The 25,196-nt window shown below is 46.8% G+C and overlaps 1 protein-coding gene across 1 annotated transcript; it reads right to left on the bottom strand.

Annotated features, from left to right (window-relative positions):
- Positions 1-2,152: 2,152 nt before the first annotated feature.
- On the bottom strand, positions 2,153-24,439 carry DMBX1 (diencephalon/mesencephalon homeobox 1). Its single transcript, XM_074833214.1, is given in 6 exon segments — positions 2,153-2,553; positions 3,023-3,377; positions 4,569-4,747; positions 8,970-9,135; positions 24,270-24,335; positions 24,338-24,439. Coding segments are annotated over 6 exon segments (1,269 nt in total).
- Positions 24,440-25,196: the final 757 nt, after the last annotated feature.

Here is a 25,196-nt window from a genome sequence, read left to right as displayed (position 1 = left end):
TGGTGTCCCTGGTTTGGGCGACAGGCTACAGAAAATGGAAGCTAGAACTTTCAAAAGATCTTTTTGGAGACAGTAAATGTACGTTAGTGGTTTTAATTTAATCAGACTCCTTTGAAAGCGACAGCCAAAAACCTACTTCCTACGAATATGTTTGGTTTTGGCAAAGTGGAGAATTCTTGGTCATGGGGGCTGATTTGACAAAGTAAAGAAAACTAAAGCAGGAGAGAAACTCCCAAAACTGAAGTGTTTGACACAACAGAAATATTTAAGGAAGATGCTCCATTTTCCCTGGAAGCTGGCGCAGTTGATGAGCTTGTCCTGCCTGGAGGTCTGCTCTTGCTACAGCTTTATGAGGGATAAAACAGCATTTCCCATCAAACTCGGCTATTCTTACATCTCTATTTGCAGGAGTTAGACACTTTTTCAAGAAGCATTAGTGGGGTTGAAAACACTCTTTTTCTCCATGTTTAAAGGGGTAATTTGATCCCTGGCTTCTGCCCTGGTATGAAGCAAGGTGGGAGTGAGAGGGGCTGTAGGCTATGGGTCTACACTTCATGGTTAAATCAGGTATGGACCAGCTGATCATCTGCAGTGAATTAGCACAGCACTGCCCAGTGTGTTAGTGTCAGACCTGGCTGACACCTTTGGGATTCAAACCTAGCACCTGCCACAGAGTCAGTCTGGATTTTTTGGTCCTAGGCAATATTAGAGATTAGTTCTGGATATCATCCCTCCCTAATGCTTGGGATAACAACAGTGAGTTCAAAGGATTTATTTGGTTTAGAAAAAAAAACCCAAAACATTATTTGAGCTGGCAGAAACATTGCTTCTCAACAAGGAAAACCACCCTTGGTTGAATGATGGGTCATTCCAATGAAATGAGGCTGAAACTTCACTGAAATAATTTTGAAGCTGGTGAATTTTGGTTACTTGTAAACCCTACATTTTTGGCAATTTCATCTATTAGCCCTCAGCTCCAGCAAATACAAAGAGAATATAAAGCCCTTGCTTATCACCTGCTTTGCCTCCAGCATTTCAGCATTTTTCACTTGTTACATTTTCACTTGCTAACCAGTTTCTGAAGCTGCAGGGCTTGAGGGTAGAATCTGGTGATCAGAGCTTTTTTCTAGACACAGCTTGCATTAATCAAGTTTTTGTCAAAGAACCATATAATTCATGGTGTATGAACACACCAGGAGTTCATACAAAGTTTTTTTTTATTCTCTATTGTCAAAGTTAGACCAAAATGTTCTCCAAAAAGAAAACTTCATAATTTGTAAATAGAGGAGTTTACACTTCACTGAAGATCAAAGAGGAAACAATCTAGATTACAAATAATCCTGTGAATGTGTCTTTCATTTTCCTCCTCAGCCAGCAGCATTTGGCTAATACTTTATCCTCTGTCTTTGAACAAGTGCTATAAAAAAGTAAACAAAAAATGCTTGCCCTATAGGAAGTGCTTAAACAGGAAATTCATCTTCATATCATTTCCCAGCTGTTAGAAAATTAGCTTTAGCAGAGAAGGGAGAAGTGAAGCAGTGAAGTGCACAATCGTTTCTCTTCATCATAAACACCTTTAGGATGCTGACCCAAGAAGAGCAACTAGCTACGAGCTGAGGTCGGGAGGATGGCTGATTTGTAACTTTGATACTAGCTACTAAAATTGAGAAGTAAGGGGGAATAAAATCAAAAGAGGTCACAGTTCTGTAACACTGACAGTAACACACAGGTGATGGGTGCTGTCAACATTATAAACTATATACAAGACAAAGCAGGACTCTTTCTTTTCCCAAAGAATGCAACAGCAACAAAAAAAGGTGTATATAACACAGGTGGCACATTATCGCGGGGATGAGGAAAGGGGGCTTCTCCTGAATGTTACAGGCTTAACTGATGACAGTCCAGAGGACAGTTCATATGTCTAAATATATATCCTCTCCCCCTTCCTCCTCAAATATTTAGCGAAGACCAGGCCAGTAGCAATGTCTGATGCAATTGTGGTGCTAATAAGATGTTAATAAATGCAAAGTTTTCCCAGAAAGGGAGCACCTTACTCCAGGAATAGATGAGGGTGGGTGAGGTTCAAGGAGTGACATGCCTAGTGCCAACCTCTGCTGCATCTTCTTATGGGCAGTGGTAGCTCATCTGGCAGTCAGTTGGGTAGGGTGTCAAGCCCAAGGGACGCCGCATGCTGCTTTGCCCGGAGCCTTAGGTTCTCAATACTCGTTGTTTTACTGTTTAGGCTTGGAAGGGAGCTGGAGGCCTGCAGGATGGGTGAGGACCAGACCTGCTGAGCATGGGAGAGCGACTGGTAATACGACTGACAGTGCAGAGAGCTCAGTGGCGCCATGTTGACGTTCATGCCCAAGTAGGGCATGGCAGATGGTGTCCCCATTTCGAAGGAGGAATAATGGACCAAGTTGTTGGTGGCTGCCATGTGCTGGCGGAATTGCTCCTGCAGGCGGAAGAGGCTCAGGGGCGAGGAGGAGTAGGAGTGAGTCTGAGCCAGGCCACTGCTGGATGAAGGTGTCACAGTTGCGCTGATAGGGGACTCTGTAGCAGGAGACAGAGGGGATGGAGTTATTTCTACAGGCTGGATGCAGGTGTTGATCTGCACCCCAGTAGGGTTCAGACTGCAGCATGGGCTTCTCTCTTGCATCAGGAGGGCAAACAAGAGGGGTTGTGTTAGCTCAGGAGAGCTAAACACATGCTTGTTCCATACTTAGCATCTTACAGCATAGAAATGGGGCTGACCTCTTTTCTATGGCTTTCCTGATGCTGCTGGGCACTGTTCTCCCCAAGCTCTAACCTCAGCAGGTCTTTCCTCTTTCTGTGCTCCTGCTACAATAGACATCAGGCCCTCTGTGAGTCCCATTTAGTGCTGGGGACAAGAAGACAGGTCTGTGCAGCCTAGCTGTAAGCACCCATGCCATAGTGAATAAGGAACTATACCCAACCACCAGCATCTCCCTTGGAAATGCCAGGTCCTGACACCAACCCCCATCAAGATGCTGCTCCTCACCTGCTTTTGGGCTTGCTCTCTTGCAGTTCAAAGCCTTGCTGTCCACACCAGGGCTCTTGTCCACTTTAGCCTCATCCAAGGTGCTCTTAAACTCCTCTTCTCTGTCAGTCTGATCCTCGGGTGCTGACTCGCTGGCCGACTGCTCCGACAGGGTTAGGTTGAGGTCTGCGCCTACCTCACTTGGGAGGCTCTGTGACTTCTCGGTGTCCAGGGTGGTGGCCTGGGTCTCCAGCATGGACGGCTCTGTCTTTCCCTCACTGTGGCTCCCTTCGCAGTCCTTCTGCTTCTGCAGCTGCTCCTTCTGCAGGCTACGCTGCTTCTTTCGGAATTTGGCTCTTCGGTTCTTGAACCAAACCTTCAATGCCACAAACAGCAAGGGGGAAAACTGGTGAGAATCCTGCTCAGTGCCAAATTCAGCATCATTCAGCCTGGGATTTTCAGGGGAACCCCAAGTAATGAGGTACTGCAAGCCCACTGTGCCCAAATGTCATTCCACTTTATTGGATCTTAGAGCTCAACCTGTTTTCAGTGCTTCTGTAAATAGCACAACAATTATATTTTAAAAAATATCTAGCCTTTATGTTGATTCTTTAAGCCACTCCACTGGTGGTGTTTTTTGGTTTGCTTTTGTGTTTTTTTTCTAATTGGTTAGGCAGTTGTGTCCAACCAGAATGTCTTATAGCTGAGTCTGATGACATTACATTGGTTTATTATTGGCTTATTGGCTTACTGTGCTCTGTTTCTGAAACAACTTGGTTATAAGTGTATCAAAAATATGGTTGCAACAATCAAAATAAGTCATTACAGGCATAAGCTGTTATATGGGAACTGAATTTAGGGAAGGATGAGAGAATCCATATTTTTTAAACCTAAATCCGTAGACGTGGATTGGAAAAAAATTATTTGCAAATCTAGTTAGTGTTTGATTAGTCACATGAGGAAACAAAAATTTTGAAGATCAAAATATCTTGACATTTATATAAAACAACTATTTTTTTCTACTACTTATCCACTTCACACTGAAGAACTTGCTATTTAGTCTTTTAAATCCCAGTAATGCAAGAACCTCCCTATCAGCAGGTTATGAAGCATGCTGCGCTAGTTGAAACTAAAAAAAAAACCCAAAACCAAACCTTGGACTGAGATGTTACAAATATTGACACTGGTGGAAAAGAGCAGCTGGAATTACTTGGGTTTCTGCTCTTCTAAGAAAGCCAGAAAAGCCTTGCAAATAAATAAATAAGTAGACTTCTGTTGATGTTTCTAAAATTTCCCCCAAAGAAATGTGAAAGAACAAATGAAAACCAGTGTAGACTTCAGACAATCTTAAATTTAAAAAATGTGTGTGTGGATTAAGAATTTCTTTAGCAGATGTGTGACTTCAGATGATTTTATTCCCCCACCCCTGCCTTTGACAACTTTACTGACCCAAAATCTTTGGTTACACTGGAAGAATCTTGAAAGGTCAAGGGAGCTGTCAACCTTCTGGGAACCCCACTATATTCTTTTAAACATCCCCACCCACAAACCCACAGAATATCAGTACCTGGACTCTGGCTTCAGGTAGGTTTGTGCACATAGCCAGCCGCTCTCTCATCACCACATCTGGGTAGTGAGTCTTCTGGAAGGTCTTCTCCAGCGCCTCCAGCTGTTGGGCAGTGAAGGCCGTGCGACTTCGCCTTTGTTTGCGGTGCTGGGATCCATAACGTGCCTCCAAAATAATGTCTTGAAATGTACAGCCGTTGGAAGACAAGAAAAGTGGCCAATTTAATTATTGGAATTTGTATGCTGACAGTTGAATAAAGCACTTGCTAACACCAGATGAACATACAAAACATTTTTTTCACAGCTCTAGATCTAAGAAAACACCACAAAAGCATTTTGGTGGTTAACTGAAGTGTCCAAGGAGATAAAACCTCTGACTAGAAAGCCTGTTCTGGAGAGGGAACCCCTTTCTCTGACAGCTGTGGGAACTGTTGAGACTCCAGTGCTAAATTTGTTTGAAATAAGGCAGTCTGCTCCAATATCAGTGGGGCAGGACACGCAGATGCCCAAACCCCCCTGTGGCATAAGCCTCTTTCATTAAGAAACATGATTAAAAACAAGGTGGGAAGATTCACTGTTGTAATCAGGAGAGGGGCCCAACATTATGTGTCATGTTGTCCTTGAAGCCAAGGGCAGAGCTTTGGTAGGCTTTAAAGCTTCCATGATGCGCTGCACTGATTGGATGGAAGAGTCTATGCACCTCAAACACAGCTGCCTCTAGCCCATTTTGTTGGCTGCAGCTGCATGAGAAGACATGCATCTTCTCAGAAACCAGGCTGAGCTGGCTCTTCTTTAGCATCTCATATGTAGCTCACTGTAGTCTTCAAGGCATGATACTGGAGAGCTGTTCTGGGCTCCAGTTCAGGAAAGCACTTAACCTCGTGTGCTTATGTGTGTTTAGCTTGAAAGCACGTGCTGTACTGAGCGTGGACACTCTCCAGCATGTGGGGTGGAAACACCAGCCAGGACCAAGTCCAGCCCCACTGATTACAAGCCCAGAGCTCATGTGCTGAGCTCTTCTCAGTAGAGGAGCTATGCACAAGGTCTGATTTTGCAAACTGTGCTTGCAAAATTGAAGGCAGAGAAGAAATTCAGACTGGGGAAAATCTGAGGCCAAGAGTAAAGGGCTTATTATTTTACCAGAGGCGTTATTATTGCACAACAGTTAGTGGGAGCAGAAAGATCTTAAATCAATGAAAATAAGTTACTTTACAATGAAAAAACATACCCTTTATTATGCAAGTTGGGACATGCTGTGCTACAGCGTTGGAATGAAATATTCTGGCGAGAGGTTTGCTCTCAAAGAGGAAATGCAGAAAGAGCAGTGTCTGGTATCATTTTTAATTCAGTTAAGAATGTGACTTCCAGTAGAAGGGAGGAATGAACACACTAGAAAACAATCTCACAGAGAAAAGTCGGTACTATCAGCACCCGGAGCCAGATGAAGGCTCTTGCTGCTGTTTATTTGTGCTTTTGTCACGAGCATTGTGGCATGAATCTAAACAACAAAACAAAACCTGCTGTCAGGCCAGCCCCAGAACCACATAGCCAGGTTCCAAATACGTTGGCTAACGAGCGTAGCAAATCAGCTTTGCACTGCTCAAACATTCCTCTTCCAAACTTCCAGCTGTTTCATTCTAGGTCAGCATTTTCAGCGCCTTTCTGGGCGATTGCCAAAGCCGCATGGTTTTGGCAACCTGGAAAAGACGTGATCAGGCTAAAGGTCTTTGGCCAAATGCAATATAGTGTTGGTTGCATACAAGAGGCTTTTGTGTTTGAGGTATCAGAGCTCCTCGGGGAGTTAAAACAATGGTAAAGGATGCCGCTTTGGAGGCAAAGAGATCGTCCTTGATGCATTCAGACACAGCTCACAGTGCAGCCAGGCAAGGAGAAGGGATGTACCAGTACAAGAAATTGAAGGTATCCCAAAACATTTTACAAAGCTAACATTTGTGTTTCAAGTACAAGAAATCTGGAGAAAGGACACTGGTTAAACACCCTACCTGCAGGCTGGAATACTTCTGAATTTGTAGAGTAGAGGTTAGACCTACCAGCTCCCCGAGGCAGCAGCTCATGCATTAAGTTTGGCCACTCCAACGAGAGCCAACCAGCAATTATTTTAATGTTTTAACTATGTTTTCAGGCTTTGTGCAAGAAGGAGAATATAAATTGCAGGTGAGGCTTTGCAGTTACAATCAGAAACCTCTGTTTTCTGACTTAAGGTCATTTGCTTTTGTGCTGCTTTATTCTGGCTGTCCCTGGAAGGCAAATGAGATCTATAACCTGCACTGAAAGATATTCAGAAGTAACAGAATGTGAAGCAACTGCAAAGGAACCAACTCATAGGTATAATGCCTACCCCACCAATGATAAGCAGACAAGGGGACCGTGGGATTTAATTTGGAAAGTCTTCCAGGTGGGTTATTAATTTTAAAGATAAGAGGTCAGAAAACCAATTGAATCTCCCAGTCAAGAATAGAAGAATAAGTTTTTCATTCCTTTTTTTTTTTTTATCTCCCTCTACTTTTACCCTAGTTAGGGTCAAAGACATTAAGTCCTCCATGCTCTACTGTAAAAGATACAGGTAATCACAAAAATCTTTCAAGAGATTCTCGCATCTAGGAATGGGGCACCTTGAGACCCAAGGCCCACAAGGCACATTGCAGAGTTCAGGACCATCTGCACCTGTCTGATCACCTACATGCTGAAAGAGTGAGGGAAGAAGGGGATGGATGACCAAGACAAAGAAAGTGCCCACCTGACATCACTCTGCAGCCCAGCAATAGAGCCAGGATTAGAGTCCAGGTCTCCTTGATCCTACTCTGGTTCTTTTTCAATGAGGACAGTGACTCACAGCTCTGCCCTATGGCTCCCCAGAGATCCCACAGGCCACAATGAGTGGTCTGAGGAACAGGTCACTATCAGCAGCTGGATAAGGGAACATTGCTGGCATGAAGGTTTGAGAGTCAGCTGTGGTTCACTGATCCAAACGATCTGAGACCTTTACCACCATGCCTTTGTGGACACCACCTAGGAGGACCATCCTGAAACTTCTGCATCCTTATTTTGGCTTAAGCCCATGTCTCTTAAATTTATCCCACTAAAGTTGTCTGGGTAGAGAATTTTTTCCACCTACTCTAGGCTGGAAGAAGTCACACTATATTTTTTTTTCCTTTAATATCAGACAACTATAAAGCTATCTTAAAGCAGATGTGTAACTTTCAGACAGTCAGGGAAAATTTTTCCATTCTGGAAGGTCTCTAGAACCACATCTACAGTAACTTTTTGCTTTAGCTTCAGTATACTGGTTGTCAGGTCTGCTCTACCACACTGCATCCAAGCCCTGACCAAAATGGTGATGTTGCAGCTGTTGACCATTTGCATTTCAGTAGACTTTGATGATTTCACCCAGATCTGGGTGTTTTGTGGTAGGCTGAAATGTAGACCAGATATATTTGTTCTACCATACCAAATATTCTCAGGTCTCCATCAATTATTTTTGAAGATTTCCCCCTACCAAATCATAAAATACTATCTCGACTTTGCATTTCCATCTGATGACAGTACTGATGTAGTGCTATTACACTCATGGCTGAACACATTGAAACAGATCAGATGCTTTGGACCAGCGGCTCCTGTCCCACTGTCCCACCATCAACAGTGCTGTGTAAATAACACTCTCTGGGTAAAGTCACATGGGACTTTCTTTGAGTCTAAAACAGCTCTTTTATGGAGGGCAAAATACAAAAGCAGCAGAGGGAACCAGCAAGACCTGCAAGAAAACATCACCCAAGCCAAGGTCTAGGATCCCCAGGAAGAAATAGGTCAAGGTGAGACACAAAGGAGATCAAAATGAAGATTGTTTTCCAAAGAGAAAGAGTATTTGGTAGGACAAGAAATGGAAAATAGTTGCAAGAAGGGACAACATGGAAGAACAAGCTGTGACATGGAGTGGCAGGAAATGGCTGTTAGAGGATGCAAGTCCTGGGCCGCTCGGTGGGGGAATCCAATTCACTGTGTGCTCATATTCATTATGCTGTTAGTTACTAAAAGGAAAGTAAAATTTTCTGCTATTTTTTGTTCACTTGTTAAAACATATTTCAGTGTCTTTTTAATTCTCCTTTTTCAATCCCATATAGTAGGGCTGCTTCCCTTCTCACCCCTGGGCTCCCCAGCCATCGGAGGCCAGTCTGCAGCAAGGTGCAGTGGTTCACTGGCAGCAAACACTGGAGGGCACATGTCTCCTGCAGAGCTTGGCCACATGGCCAGTATTCAGGAGCACATCATGCCAGTTGGCTATGTCACACTCCAGCTCCCGAAGAAGAGTTTCACTCAGTGCAAGAAACAAGTTTGTTTTTTTTTTTTTTCCCAGGGAACAGCAAAAGCCATGAGTTGTTCTTACCAGCCAGTCTCTCTGCCAGGGTGAGGGCATGCACCGAGGGTCTGTAGTCAGGGGCATGCTGGGCTTGCTGAGCTGCCTGCTGGTGGAGGTTGTACATGGCGCTCAGTGAATTCATGGCATGGAGGGAGTACCCGTTCACTCCATAATGCTGCATGGTGACATAAACCTGAAAAACAGCAGCCAGAGGAGAGAGAAGCTTAGAAATGTGCTATTCCAGCGTTCTGGTGTCTCAGCAGAGCTTTGGAAATGATGAGCTCAAACTTAAACTGCTGCATGCAAGGCTCACTTCCAACCTTGCTACTCCAACAAGTTCTGGGACGGGAATCAAAATACCTCCTGTACGCTTAAAGCACCAGCAACACCAGTCTGGCTTCCAAGCTTAGAGACCAGCATCTGATTATATCTCACTCATGATATGCTGAACAAAAGATGGAAAAGGATTTTTTTTACATACCATAATAAAATTTATCATATTATTGTGACTTTTAATGAACCGACATAGCTCTATCCCAGGACTAGCTGGGATTTTGTCCCTATCATTGCCTACAGTGGGTTGTTCTGTAATCGCATTGCTATAATGTCAAATAATCTTTCTTATCTGAACCCACTCATGAATAATTTGTTTCCGCTAATTTTTCTTAAGGTTATTCTTAACAAAGCACAAATGATACAGAAAAAAAAAAAAAAAGCATGTGGAGTAAAAGAAAATAAATCTGTAGTGTAATAGGACCAAAAATATTATGGCTAAAGAGGGAATTAAGGTTTGCAATAAATACTGACATTTCATAGCTCAATAGCAAGGAAATTATTTTAAAAAACTAATGGCTTTTTTTTCTACTATGGGCTCTGCATGAAACTTCAAGCTGTTTTTCCTTACAGATCATCTGTAAAACTGAGCTAATATTGATCACAAAAGCTGAGCGATGCTTCATTCATCCCTATTATAAATGACCGAGGGCCTCCAGGATGCTGTTTCTGTAGTTTGTAAGACATCAGAAAGGAAGTCATGAAACATTTGCCACAAAAGAAAATTTTTAAAGCACTGTTTACATCAGCAAGTCATCATCTGGCAAGTCAGTGCAATGAATGAACATTCAGAGAAAAAGGTCCAGATGGACTAACTTAAGGAAAGCAGGTTTTCTAGGCAACCTCTCAGAAAACGGTTTGATCACTGGAGGGAGGTGGTTCAACTCCCATAATTTTAGGAGAAACCTGATGCACTGAACAGCAAAAATTTGGATGAACAATTATTTGCTGTTTTTTCTGTACTGAGGAAAGACCTTAATTTTTGCCTGTAGAGGATTTATACCATAGAGGACAGACTCTCGTTGAAGTGAGAGAATGGAAATGAGTTGGTCTCACTACCCCTCCTTCTCTGAATTCCCATTTTCTCCCAAACCACCTTGATGTAGGAAGAATAAACATGGAGTGACCTTGTTTAGCATCCAGAGACCAAGCTGTAGTTCCTAGGAAAACAGCTGAATTTTGTACTACATTGTCTGGCAATGACCTGAGGCATCTTGTGGCTTCACCCTTGCAAGCATCCCTCCATCGTGGTACCCAGGAGCGGAGGAGGGAAGCCATGAAGCTGGAGTTTTTTCAAGCACTCTGAATGCTCAGGGAAGGTTCTTGTTGCTCTGGGATGGTTTTTTTTTTGATGGAAGGGTTTTGTCATGAGTGTGAGTGCTGCCTTTGGGATTGCCTTCCCAAAGAGGCTGCAGTAATTATAAACCAGTAACTTAGAAATCTAGTATTCAGCCTCATTCCTGATTCTCCAAGTCCATTCTGCTCTGCCACCACATCATTTCAGTGACAAGAGTGCTGATGGAGGGAGACATCCAGGTGTGGTTACACCGTGAAGATCTGATACACACCCTGATGCCACCTTCATCTGCTTTGTGTCTCCCTGTTCACCCACTCTGGATTCACTCCACAATTCTTTAGTTTTAGACTCAAAAAAGATCAATGGCTATCCAGCACCTACATAGAATCATAGAATATCTCAAGTTAGAAAGGACCCACATGCCACCTTGCTCTGCATAATGCTAGCCACATCCTTACGGCCCACAGAGAATGGTACTGGTCACATCCTTTCCTATCACATCCTACATAAGAGCATAAGAAAAAAAACCCAGCCTACCTCCTACTTCAAAGTACAGACAGACAATTTTTATATGAATAGATGATTTATTGAAAAATGCATATAATGGTGCCTGAGACATATTTTGCAGCTAGTTCTGGAAAGCAGGGGAAAATCAGATCTGCTTTGTTTTATGGTACCCAGGCAATTACTTTTGAATTCATCTTCAAATGTTTCATTTCAAAATTTACCCTAGGTTTTATAAAGCAAAGATAAACCCAAAACAAAATAATAACCTCCATCTACTAGGTTGGTTTTATTCATTCTAACAGGAGAGAAAGCCAACACTATTCTAGACTGAACCACTGTTAAAATGGATATTTTTGGTTCAGATGCTGACCTAAACACAAGAATGCCATAGCTCTGCTCTAATTGAGCTTAAGGAAGACCTAAGCAATGCCCAAATTGTTTGCTGGTTCTCTGATCAAGGTGAGGGACTTCACATGCCAACAGATTTTCAGCATTTGTATTTTCCCCACTATGGGTTCACAGCGAAATTGCAGCAGGGATGTTGCTTTGCTGGACTGCACAGCTTTGCTGCTGCTGGCACGTGCTAAGAGACAGGAGCACATTCCAGTGACATGTGCCACTGATGTGACTACAGACGACATCTCCCACCACCTGGGAAAGACCTGCAGGTCCCTGACCCAGACACTACCCTGGACGGTTCTGACGGCATCTGTGGCGCAGCCTCACCCCATCCTTGGTTCGTTTCCGAAGAGCATCATCCCGCCCCAGCCTGTGGCAGAGCAGCACCCAGCATGTGCACCAGGCTGGCTCCGCAGGCAGCAGTGCTCAGCTGGTCCCCATCATCAGTGAGACCGCTGCAGCCCGCCAGAGAGTCATTCGTTGCTTCACTTTCGCAGTCCAAAAGCAGGACTGGCTTTTCTGGCCAATGCAGGCAGTGAAACAGAGGTTTGCAACTTCATTTTGCCTTCTCCCTTCCCACCCCCTAACTTGTGAACCAGCTGGCAGGTTCCACCAGCTTTGGCCAGCACGGTGGAGGTCTCAAAGCCTATTAAGCTCCTGCGTGTTTCGTGTAAACCATTTGAGGACACAGAACCTATTAACTGCCCTGGGCTGCTGCCAGACCTCTGTCCATAATAGATGCTGGAGAATCCACACCGGGGCTCAGCCTTGCCAAGAGATACGTGGGAGGCCAAATGTCTTTGACTCCCAACTCACAGAAACGCCTGTTTTTCTAATCCCTCTTGCAGGACGTTGGTTGTGTACCAAGCTGGCACATTAAGGAAAAAATGAAAAGGGGGGGGGGGGGGAGGAATTTTCCCATACTATAGAGTCTTCTGAGGACACTGCCAATGATGTTGTGTCTGGACCCCAGTGTTTCCACTGGAACACTTGCTCCAGGAAGATTTCAGTTTATTTGATTGTTAAAAGATGCTTTTGTGTGTATATGTGTGCCTGAACAAACTCTTCTGGGTGGCCTAGAAGAAAGTGCATCAAATAAAAAATAAAGTAAAAGGCAGGGGACTTAATAATGATGGACTCAGGACAGGAGTCACCACCCGTTGCAGTTTTAGTGATACCTGTCTGGTGTGCTGTGGTGCAGATGGCAGAGAGAACTTCCTACTCACTTTGCAGCAAATGCATCATCCCGGATTCAGTATAAAAAATGAGGGAATTTACTGAGCGAGACTGTTCAGCCTAATAAGCAAAGTTAACTGAGACCACAAACAGCTCCTGTTTAACTGTCAGCTCTGAGCACACTTCAACCCCAATAAATTAAATATTTAAAAGACATCATGCAGCAATTTTTTTTTAATGGAGAAAGCCATTCATCAAGCCACTGCTGTGTTTCACAAGCTGTCGAATAGTGCTTACACTGGTTAAAATAATCTTTATATTTCATTAAGCAACCAAATAAGCTGATCCCTTCCCACTGGCTGTATAGATGGTTTTAATTTTCAAAATCTGCAAATGCATCTTTTATGTCTCTGGGTGGCTGGAGGGCCTCAGGAACAGCCGCAGCCGGGAGGAAGATGAGAGCAAAGTTTGAGCTCCTGCTTTGTGGAAGGGTACAGGCTTGAGCAGTTGTCGATACAGCTGGGAGAGTAACATAGGGTCCATCCTGAAAGAAAGGGGAGACCTCACCCTGATTTTGTGCATCAGAGATCATTAAACAGTTGGGAGCAGTGCAGAAAGGAGATTGGAGCTGAGGAATGATGCAGGAAAACAATAGGTGAGAAGAAATCTCTCTATAGGGTGAAGCTAACCTGCATTTGCCCCCGTCAGAGCCTGTGGGCGATCCTGCAGCGTTTGCTCAGCACAGGGGGATGGAAGCCTCTGTGCAGTGCCTGGGCTGTGGTTTCCTTCTGCATGGCCCCTCAGGGCCACATCGGTGACTCTCCCATCTCTAGCATCAAAAGACTTGCTCCCTCCCAGCTACCCACATTTCACAGCACTGGGCTGTGAGGTCTCCATGCCATGCCCTGTGCCGAACCCTGCTGGGGTTCCTGCTCCTTTTGCCTTTGAAATCCTGACATTACTACCTCAGTCCCAAAAACTCTCCTATGACTTTTATCTCTCGCTTCAGTCTTCACCATGGAAGTTGCACGGGTGCTGTGCCCATTTTTCTTCCCAAGCTGGCAAACCCCTCAGGCTGCAGGGGCTGGTCCTGCCAGGATCCAGCCTCACAGAGGGGACCATCCTCTGCATTACTTAGAGGCCAGGTGACGTAGGTCTCTGCCCATCCCAGACTAATGCAGTGAGCAGACCACTCTTTATTCAGCTGCTGCTGTTCAATTTGACTCAAAACAATTTGCACAGTTACCCACTGCAAATGGGAACCCTGTCATCCTGGAGCACAGCTGCATTGCTCCAGCTGCAACATGGCTTACATCCACCCCTTCCCAACACTGGCCTCGAAAACCTCAGGTTCCCATAAAGTCATATCACACAAGAGTGGTGTAATTTATTGTACACCACTTAACAGTGTAGCATATAGGGGAAATTTGGCCCTGGGCTTCAACATTATCAGCTTTGGCTTCTCAACTTTTATAAAAGGCTTTAAGTTTCCCAATTTAACTGGTAACTAATTTTGTATCCAAGCACATAATTCTGTCCTGAGACAAAATGTGAAGAGGGGAGAATCACACATTTCCTTGCCAGGTGAAAACTCCCGTTCCTAGCAGCTTGTGTTTGTGTATGTGTGGAATTGAAACAGATCTGGGAACAATAAAACATCTTTTAAAAATGAGATATTGAAGTTTTCTGAGATGTCCCTTGTAACAAAACATCCATATTTTCCCTCCTATCAGGAGGGGAAAAAAAAAAAACAAACAAAACCACAAACCCCACCCTGGAGCTGGATTAACTGCACCCAAGAATTTGAGATCAGGGACATTTTCTGCTTGCTCCTCTCCTCATTGCACTCCCTTACTCCCTCCATGAAGACAACATCAGTCTGTACCTGGCTTCACCTGCCAGCCACACACAAAGCCTTTAACAAAAACACAGAACTGACAAAATTCATTAGGGGAGAAATGTATTGATCCCTGCAGCCTGCAAACTCAAATGTCACTTGTGCTGGCCACAGAGCTCGTGTCAGCACTGGAGAGCTTGTCCCCATGCTGAGCTGTTCTGAATAAGGACATCACAGCAGCTCCCTGTGCCAACATTGCTCTGGAAAAAAGGAATTTTAAACCAAGACAGTGGTTTTGCTCAAGTGCATTATTCCGGAGTAACACACTCTCTTTCCTCCCCAGGTCTAAACTGAGTCAAAACAAATGAATGTTCTTCAGTAGCTTATTCTGGCCAGTTTTCCCAGGTTGAAGTAAAAAACTGCCTAGGACAAGACATTTGCCCTTCTCAAGCAAACCTCACTGGGTGAGATGAGTTTGAGGCTATATGTAGGATTTTATACTTTGCAGGGACCTTGGGGCATTTTCTCTTTTCCCGTCAGTTGGTCCCTTCAAATACTGAATCATCCCAAAGTCAAAAAAGTACTAAGTTCATTGACCTGCATGAAAAATGGGGTAATAAAACCTATAAGTTAAAAAGACTCATTTTTTTCCTAGAGAAGTCAAGAAGAGGATACCAGATCCTGCTTTTGACTGGTGGACACCATGGGGTGTTACATTATTTCATTAAAACTGTCCAGAAATTGGGAGGGTTGGTGATGGTGGGGGGTGTATGAGGCCTTCTTTATGTGGGAAATAAGCTGTACTAAAAATGTTACATCTGGACTTTGGTAACTCATTGGTAGAAGTGAATTTCAACACCATTTGCCAGAGATGCATTTGAAGTTTGGAAGAGCTGGCACGGCCTCTAATCTGCGCCCTGATGCAAGACACAGCTTGAACATGAGAAAAGCATCAGGAAAAAAAATTGTGAAAGAAAAGCCCGGTGCTCTTGTCTACTGTTTGGGGTCCTGTAGGTGACCGAAAAAAAATAGGAGCAGCCCTGTCAGGTAAAAATAAAAGTTGTGGTCCTCCAGCCCAAGTGCTTGCCCAGGCAGTACAAATTTCTTCTCATGATTATGCAAAGCACCAGAACGCGTTGTTCATTACTAACGGGGAATAACAGCAAATGGTTTGTGCTAACAACGTCCCCCTTATTACTGCTGGCAATAAACATTATTGAAAATAAAATCACAACAAAATATAACCCCCCCCCCCCGAGCTGTTCTGCTTTATGATTTTATGCTTTGAGTCCTTATTCAGAAACACTTTAAATCAGCAAGATAAATAATGAATCTCTGACTCTGCTTATCTGACAGTCTAGGAAAATAGGCTCACTCTGTATACAGACATCAGTTTTATATGTATTTGGTACTAAATGAATTACATACCTGGGGGGTTCTGAATAAGTGATCCTTGCAAGAGGTTTTCTTCAATCTTTTTTTTTATATGCCTAAATCTTTGAGATACATAAAAGTCCAAAATCACATAAGATAATAACCAGCATGTTATAAATCAGTTTTGTTCCTCACGTGAGATCACTGAATGTCTAAAGTAACAATCTCACCTTTGTAGTGGATGAAATATAAATAATTTGAAATACTGCAACACATCATATTTTCTCATTCAAACGTCAAAGTCCGAGAGGAACATGCACCATAAAAACAGGCTTCCAAAGGACTTCTCTTATAGTTGAAATAAAGGAATTGAGAACAGCTCTCAAAAAAATCAAGATTCCCCATTTCCAATCTTCCTGTAATATTTTTACACCTGTGTAAATCCCTGGATTTAAATGCAGTTAATTTCTTACTGCAGAATGAGATCTTAATCAGACCTGATCTAGTTGAACAAGTCGCAACCCACTGAAAGCAAAACCCAACTGATTACACCAATTCTTGCAGCTCATGTGCAGCTGCTATAACTGACCTTGGTATAAAAGAAAAAGATCTTTTTCTTAAAACCAGGAGGTTTGCTAGCAGCTGAAATTTGGAAATACTTCCAGTTAGTGACAGCGTCACAGTTTTTGGTTAGAGCTTGTCAAATAATTGCCTCTGTCGGGGCGGTGTTCTAAAGAGCACAGCAACTGTATTCATAATGCTCATTTATTCGTAACAGAAGCCTAATAAGATATGAGAGGGTTTGTGAGTTTTATAAAAAAAACCTCAGAGCATCCTGTTGAGGTGGGGAAGTTTTATTGTGGGGCTCTACAAACTCAGACACAAGGTTGTGAGTGGCTGAGATAACAGGCCCTGGCTGACAGAGGTAACTCAGATCAGTTGCTGTGATTTTTATTTAAGGCTTTTGCGAAATCATCATTTCTTCCCCACCTAAAGCCCCAGATAACAGAACCAAGTGATTGATCAGACAGTTCCTGGCAAAAGACTTTCCAGTGCCTCTGTTTGCAGAGGCATGCTTCAAAGGGCAGGCTGACAAAGTCTGAAATAAAATAAAGACACCCTCAGCATCTTTGCTTTTGAGCCACTTTTAAGGCTTGGAACCTAGTGATTGGCAGTGTAGAGCAAGGACTGGGATCAGTAAACATCAGTGTGGTGCTAAATCTCTTGCTTGCCATAATTTACACATAACAATCAGTGCTTACAGATCAAATCTGTATAATGACACCTCCCTTCTCCCCTTCCGAGCAGCGCTCAACCCTCATAAAAGCCCTTGTAATCTATATTGAAGCAGAAACATTTTTCAGGGTAAATAAGTTGTTAATATGAACATCACTTTGGCTCTATTTCCAGGATCTCATTCTGCTTTCAGCTTGGTCAACAGCAAAGAAAAAAAAAAAATCATGCATTTTAGGTTTCTTATGATTAATAGTGCAACAGAAACCAAACCCTGCAGCCAAGACTGACCCCGAGGAGTTTGAGTACCTACAGTCCAGTTCTGCTAGCGTTGCTGCCACACACTCCGTGATTGTGGAGGTGAAACGCAGCAGCATCCCACTGCAGCCAGGCTCTTGCGTACCTGTGCTGCCCGTCTGTTCCCACGTCTCCAGACCTGATGGCATCTCTGCCTCCGGACCGGGCCTGACTTCAGGACTCGGAGTCTGCTGTGCAATCAAACTACTGAATTCACAAACAGCTTAAACTATTTAACTTGAATGTTTATATGCAAAAAAAAAAAAAAAAAAAAGTCATTTCCCCCCTCACCCCTTCCAAAACAAGCCTGTTTCTGGCTTAGCTGTATTTCCATGTGGTTTGTCTGGCTCAGCCCTTCCTCTCACTTTTGCAAAAATGGCTTTGCTTGAGAAGCATCATTTTGTTTGCCTTAGCGCTGATAAAGGAAATTTTCCAAACTGGACTATAGAAGAGGTTCAGACTTCACAAACTCTGCCCTTCTTCAGGGCTGCTGGCAGCACGAGAGGGGGCTCACTGCTTGCTCTCTGCCCCCAAAACAGTTTTGCCTGCAGCGTATTTGACTGCAGATCACTTGCATGATCAAACTGACTGGCTCAAAGGCAGCTTCTTGGGGGTGCTGCTGGGGGTTCAGGAATCTCCACTGTCCCTGGGAGGTGAAGCAATTATCCTGGAGGATTTTACCCATGATATGGTCTCGTTAACAAGACAAGGATCTACTGTTCTGTATCAAAATATGTTTTTAAGCCTGCAACATTTAGTGACCAGGACCTCTGTCTGTCCTGAGCACCACAACCACTTTGTTGATCTTACAGTCTAACCCTGAGCCCTATCAAGAGAGATCAATCACTGCAAGAAGCACTGGCAGAAGACAGCCCTGACAGATAAGCTTTGTAAAGATTTGCTGAGGCAGTTAAAGACATTCCCAGTTCCAATCCTGCTGCTCTCAGGTGCCCCCAGCCTGGTAGCTGGGCTGGCAGAAGGAAATGCATGCTTGCTCCAGGTGTTCCCAGTGGGATGCCTCAGCCAAGATGCTGGGCTCCAAGGGCAGCAACTAGGAAGAGGCATGGAGGGAGGGTAATTTCTCTATCCACCATCACTATTCATCAAGTAAATGTAAGTTGGAGGCATAAATTCTGGGTGTTAAGCTGAGAGCAGTTAGATACATGCATGAGGAGGAGAGAGCAATGAGTCTTTGTGAAATGCAGTGGTTTGTGCCGCATTGTTGAAGTTTGACCCACTTGGCACAAAATGACTTTGCTAGGTAGCTCTTTCAGCTGGTTAGCTGAAAAGCTGCAAGATTGTGACACTAAGCGCAATTTTGCTTAAAGCTGATTTTGGAGAGATCTAAATAAATGAATTTTGAAGGAAACAGAAGCTGAAAGTCTAAATCCAGGTTGTTTCCGCAGCTACAGCTGGACCCTGGGTCTACCCCTACAGATGATGCTTATAGCACTCAAAACTACAGTCACAAAACACATGGTGTCAGTTGCGTCTGCTCAGACTAATATCAACTATAAGATAAAATGACAGACAAGTCCTACCTTAGTCAAAAAAAAAAAGAAATAAATCCTGAAAGGCAGGTCCAGCAAACCATGTAATTGTGAGGCATTTTTAATACCTTAAAAGAGTAAGACAGAAGTTTGAGTTTTCCTTCTGTACAAGTGATAACATGAATTTTCTACCTACCATTTAAAAAGCTGTTCGAGTTCAATGGCTTTTACAAGGGGATAGAGAAGACTTGTGCCACCTTAAAACAGGGCCAACAACTGGAGGCAGAGACGCCAGGGGCTGGGGAGCACCGTGGGTGCATGTAATGCTTCCTTTCCCGTAAGCATCTGGATCCATACACCAAGCACGGTTGCCAAGATAAGCAATATATTTTGGGCACCAGCAGGTAATCTGTGCTTTAAAGAGCTGCCCACTGCAAAGCAGGCTGAGCAGCTAAATGTCCGCTGGGTTTTGTGGGGAGATGTGCAGTCCTTCAGCAGAAGCATGTTTACCCAGCTTGGGCTAACACACACTGAGAGCATGCAGAGCTGCTGCCGGCTCGCTCCCCCCCCCAGCACTCAGTACAGTTGGTGTCAAACAGCTGAAGACATCAGGATTCTGCAGCTCCCTTGGTAGGAGCATTTTCTACCCCCAAGACCCATCAGCTCGCCTCCTCCAGCCCAACCGTTTATCTGGTTTTGGAGGATACTAACAGAGTTCCCAAGCATCACCCCCCCACACCCCATACTTTAAGTTTTAACATCTGGACAGTTTAAAGCAGCATTTCTCATGTAGGTTGGCTCTAGCCATGCAGAGACTGCAGTTGGTCCTAAAACAGTTGTGCCAGCAGCTACCAGGAAGAAATCACATTTTTATTGCGGCCCACCCACAACTCCTGGCTGTAAATACCCATTTGCCACCCTTTGGAGAACTGCTGGTCTCTCCTGCTCCCAGCCCTCCCTCAGAGCCTCTCTCCTTCCCAGCAGCTGTATCTGCTCCAGACGTGCTTTAGAAATCATAAAGGGCCTGATCCAAAACCTGATGAAGTCAGAAAGGAAAAAAATTAAAATAATTCAATTTCAGTAGCTTTTGGACTGGAACAGACTAGCAGAAAAAGACCCAGGGTTTGGCTAACCCCAGTGCACCATGAATTAATTCCTGGATATTTAGCTGCATTTCAGAATTCTCCACCATCTTTGCAACAAGCATATTTTGATGGATGTTGCCCCAAAGTAGGTTAGCTTGTCAGTAGCTGCATAGGATTGGAAAATTGGGGCTTTATTGAATACGTGTTCTTTGGCATTTTCCCTACTTCTATGTTTTTGCCAAATGAAGCACAGTAGCTATAAACACTTCTGTTCGGACATGAGTGGTGGAAATAAGCACTGAACCTTTTGAAAGGGTTCAGACCTGGCTGACATTCATCAGTGCCTCAGCAGAAGCATTTCCAACTTGAGCTGAATTTTGGGATGGCCCTGAAAACACACAGAAAGAATAACTGGTGTCTTAGAAAACATGGGCTACTTATAGCTGAAGGGTTTACCCATAGCTTCACCCGCAAAACCAGTAGGTAGCCACATCTGAAGGGCTTGGTCCTGGACCTTCTCTACAGCACCTTTGTTTTGGCAGAGCTGGTTGTGGCAGAGGGGAGATAAACCGTTCTCTTTGGCTTCTTTTCATCCGATTCTCCTCTTTCTCGGCAAAGCATTTTTTTAAAAGGCTAAAGGCATGACACAGGGAACAAAACCCACTGCAGTCACTCCCTCTGCGACTATATTGTGCAAAACTTGCCTGGCCAGCCTGCCCTTCTCTCTGACCTGTGGGAAGCTCCCCTGCCTCTGGTTCTTTTTCTTTGATGCAGGTAGCGACCCCGGCACTAAGGAGAAACATCATTTGCCGCGGCTCTGTGAAACAGAACTGTGTCTTCTGAGACAGCAATATCACCGCAGGAACCTGCTGATTTGTGCGAGTACTGTCCCGTGTAAACATCAAGATCTTTTTAAATTAACAGGGAAAGCTGGAAAGCCAATCTAAACTGGCTGAGCACTGACGGTACGATTTGGGATGTATTTTTGCATTGAGTATGTTGGTGTAATTTAATACAACCTCTCATCAGTCATGGGGTAACTCAGGGTTGAATTCACTCTTACACTTTCAGGAACTTGCTGCCCTTACGGTTCTTAAGTTAGAATGGAAAAACTGAGCTTAGAAACACAAACTGAAAGCCAAAGGGTTGTAGGTCCGAGTCTCTCCGGCTGGGGCAAACGAGGAACTGGGATTGACTTGCATCGACTTACTCACGTGTGAAAAGTGAGCACGGAAGGAAAAAGCTACATAGTCAGTGTGCCAGTTCTGAGGTGTGGTTAAGAGAAACGCAGAGCAGTGAGAAACTGCAGCTTCACTCTGTGACCCCCACTGCGTGGGGAATGTGGGTCAGGGAGGGTGTAAAACCTCTCCTCCTCAGGGTGAGCCCCATCCTGCTCTCCCTACGACAGGCAGGGCAGGGGGACAGCCTCGTCTGCACTGGGGCACCCCTTGGGGCTCAGCCTTTGCACCCCCATCGAGGACACGACTCACGCCCTGTGGGTGGGTGAGGAACCCAGCACCCACTGGAGACGTGGGACAACGCGGCTGCTTCGGGTCAGCTGTCCACGGCTTGGAAACTCAGATAGAGGAGGAAAAAAGCAGCAGGGATTGCTTGAAAAGCTGGGGTGCTGGAGGTTACTCCCGCAACCCACCTCGCTGAACCCCGGCCAGGCTGGGTCCCCCTCCGTCCCCGGGACCCGCCGGCCCCCGCCCCGGCCGGGGAACGGTCCCCACGGAGCAGGTTTCACTCCGCATTTGCTTTGTGCTCTGTGCAGAGGTGAGAGAAGAAAAAAACCCCTCCAGCCCTGCCTTTGGGGAAGCGGGAGGCTACTTCAGACAAAACTGTTATCCATTAACATCCAATTATCACTTGGTCCAAGCCATTAATTATAAATCAGCCTCCTAATTGGGATAATTAGCTCTCTGCTACTTAATGTAGTATGACTGATGCGTTTGGAAAGAAGGTAATCAGTCCATTTGTTTAGCGTTAGGCGAACAAATCCAACTCTCATGGTTTAATTTCAGCCTTAGCCTCCCCCCGCCCGGTCCCCCATCAGCATTAAAAGCTCTTTGCAGCCCCATTAATTGTTTGGGAGTCACGGCGGGGCTGGGCACACGCCGCTCCGCGGGGCTGTCGGGAGGGCAGCCCCGGGCCGGGGGTGCGGCCGGGCCCGCCGCTTGCCTGCCCGGACCCCCCCATCCCCGGGGGGCGGGGGATGGCTGGGGTTTTGGGGAGGGGGTTAATTACAGGGGAAGGGTTTGAACCCGAGCGCGACCCACAGGTGCGATCGCTCCGGAGGAAGCGGGGGCTCCTCATCCCTCCCCCCCCCCATGTCCTCGTCACAGCTGCCGGGCCTCGCGTCTAGAAACCACTTCGGGGAGAGGGTGAAAACTTTCCTTTTTATTTTTTTTTTTTTCCTCTCCTTTCCCCCACTTCCCCTGGATGTCTCATTAATGCCGGCTGCTCGGCGAGCCGCCGATAGCTGCGGGACATGATTAGATATTTATTACTGTCATTTACATGGAAAACTTGAGCTAACCAAGTGGAACTGGAGGGGGCCGCCCGGAGGGGACGGGATGGGGCGGAGGGGGGAGATTTTTATATTTTTCCCCGGCGCTGGAAGTGGAGCGGGAGCGCGGGACACAGCCGGGGCCCGGCCGGCGGGAGCGGCGGGTTGAGGGGGAATTCCCGCAGACGCTTCCCCCTCCCCGGGGACGGGAGTTTTGGGCCGAGCCCTCCCCTGGTTCCAGGCTTTAGTGCCCCTTCGCTCTGCCCGCGTTTCGTTTCGAAAGGGATCGAGCATCCCTCGGTGAACGCACCCCACCGGGAAACGGGGGCTGTTGCCCACTTCCCTCCTTTCTGCTGTCGGGCTCGCCGAGAAGACCCTCGGGACACCGGGATGCGCTGACCCCTGCCCCCCGCTCCCAGCAGCCCGAGGTCCCCCCTCCCGGAAATAAATTAAAAGAGCAGCCGGGAAAAGCCGCCGGCCGCGGGGACCGGAGGGGTCCGAGCGGGGTATTCCTTGCCCCTTCTTCCCCCCCCCCCCCCAAAAAAAAAGGGGGCAGCCAAGACAGCTCCCATCTCTCTCGGAGGAGAACCTTCCCCGAGGGCCTTGCCTTGGGCTAGAAGATTCCGCGTGAGTGTGTGTCCCCAATACAGGACCCCCCTTCCCGGGGAGGTCACCCTCGCCCTCTCCTTGCCCCCTGCAAGGGGGACGGGTCCCGGGTGCCCCAAGCAGCCGGCGCCGAGTGGGGACACGGACTTTTTTCCTCTCAAGTGCTGGCTGCAGCAGAGTCCCCCCCCGCCCCCCCCCCCCACTTCCCTATCTGTTATCCCATGGCCCGAGGGGCGACTCTGGCGGAGATGTATGAGATCTCTTGCGGTAAAAATATGCATGCTGATCCCCATTTGGTTAGCCCTATAATGGAGGTGTAAATAGGTTTCGACTGCGAAACCCTTAATTTATCAAGAGAGCCTGACAGCGCAGGTCCGGGATTTATATACCTCTTAAAGTGAGAGCGGGGGGGCGGCACAGACCGGCCCCCCAGCTCCTTGCAGGCGCGTTCCCATCCGTTTTGCCGCCTAACCTGGCAAAGGAGTGGTGTGGGGGTGTGATTTTCCCTAGAAAGTTTTCCTAGCGCTGCCGGAGTCTTGCCCTCCCATGCCGTCCCTTCCGCACTCAACTTCCAGCCGCATCCGAAAAAAAAAAACCAAAAAACCCAACCCTAGAGCCGCCCCCCAAGCGGGGCCATCGCCCGCCTCCCCCTCTCTCCCGGCCCCGCTCGGGGTGGTTTCTGCCCCCGGCGAGTTCTCACTGGGCTGCGCGGCTTATTAAAACATCATTATGTAAATGGAGGGGAAAGTTGCGCTCTCCCCCTCGGAGCCCGGCAGACAGAAGGGTGGATGCGCATCCCCCACCTTCCCCTCCGCCGGGTTGCACCCCGCTCTTCCCCGCCAGCTGTCTAAACCCACAGCGGAGCGGGCCCCCACGCTGCGTTTCGTGTGAGCGAGGCCCCGGGCTGGTAGTTGGGGGTTTCTTTTTTTTTGTTTGTTTTTTTGAGAAAGCATAGTATACTCCAAATAAAGTAAAAAAGAGGAACAGGAGGGGATGGGACTTGCGCTGGAGCCCGGGCTAGGCTTCCCGTCCTTCGCGGTGCGCACATCCCTACCGGCGGTTCCTCCGCCGGGTGCGGATTACCCCTCCTCAGAAACAAGCTCTAAACTCCCCTTATTTCCCCCCCCCCGCGCCCCCAGCCCACCCGGAGCCGCGCTGCCTGGGGGTGTGGGGGGGTTTCTTACCTGGGGCGGCGGCGGCGCAACCTCTCCGCCCGCCGTGGGAGCGGTGACACGCGTGGGAGCGCGGCCCGCGGGCGCGGCGCTGCGCCCCGGCCCGCCCTACTCCATCCGCCCGCGCTGCCTGCGCGCTGCCTCCGCGCCCGGCGGAGCTGCCATCTACCGGGAGGCAGCATTGAAGAAGGATTTTTAAAAGGAGCTTCATAGCGACCCGGGAGCTACCCAGCAAGATTTTCAATGGTCCTCCACCCTGTCAATCAAAACGGGGCCGCTGATACACCCCCCCTTCCCCCCCCGCCCCAACACTTCTTACCAGTCATTTACTCCAAGCCGAGGTGTAAACGCCTAATTAAATCCCTGGGAGCGGATGGGATGCCGGTGGAGGGAGGAGGGCTAGACCCAGAGCCGGGGGGGTGATGAGGTCCGTCAGGCAGAGGGGAGGGAAGCTGCAGCCCCCCCCGCCCCCTGCTTAGCACCACGCCGGAGCAGACCCTGAAGTTTCCCTCTCCCCCGATGGCCCCTGTGTGGAGGTGCTAGTGGGGGATAATCTCCCAGCCTTAATTACAGAGCTGCCGCGGCCCCCCACCCTCCTCCTGGCCCCCTCGCTGTCCCGGCTTAGCCTGCTGCACCCCTCGGGTGCTCTTTAAAACGGGGCAGGGGGGGATACGATGACACAGATAAAATTGGGAATAATGGAAGGAGCCCAGAGGAGCTGGGGGCGGCGGGTCCGCAGCCCGCCCCGTCGGAAGCCCCGCTCCGGTAGCCGGGAGCACACGGGCGGCTCTGCCGGTGCGGGGGGGGACGGGGGCGGCAGCGGGCGAGGAGGGGAGGCCGCGGGCTTCGGAGAAGGAACGACCAGTTAACGCATCCCCCTGCTTTTAAAAAATTATTTTTTATACTCTCCCCCGAAATACTTTTTTTTTCGGGATGTAA

This window comes from Strix aluco, chromosome 8 (genome assembly GCF_031877795.1).
Source record: "Strix aluco isolate bStrAlu1 chromosome 8, bStrAlu1.hap1, whole genome shotgun sequence".
NCBI classification, from domain to species: Eukaryota; Metazoa; Chordata; class Aves; order Strigiformes; family Strigidae; genus Strix; species Strix aluco.
This window is presented reverse-complemented; position numbering and strand designations above follow the sequence as displayed.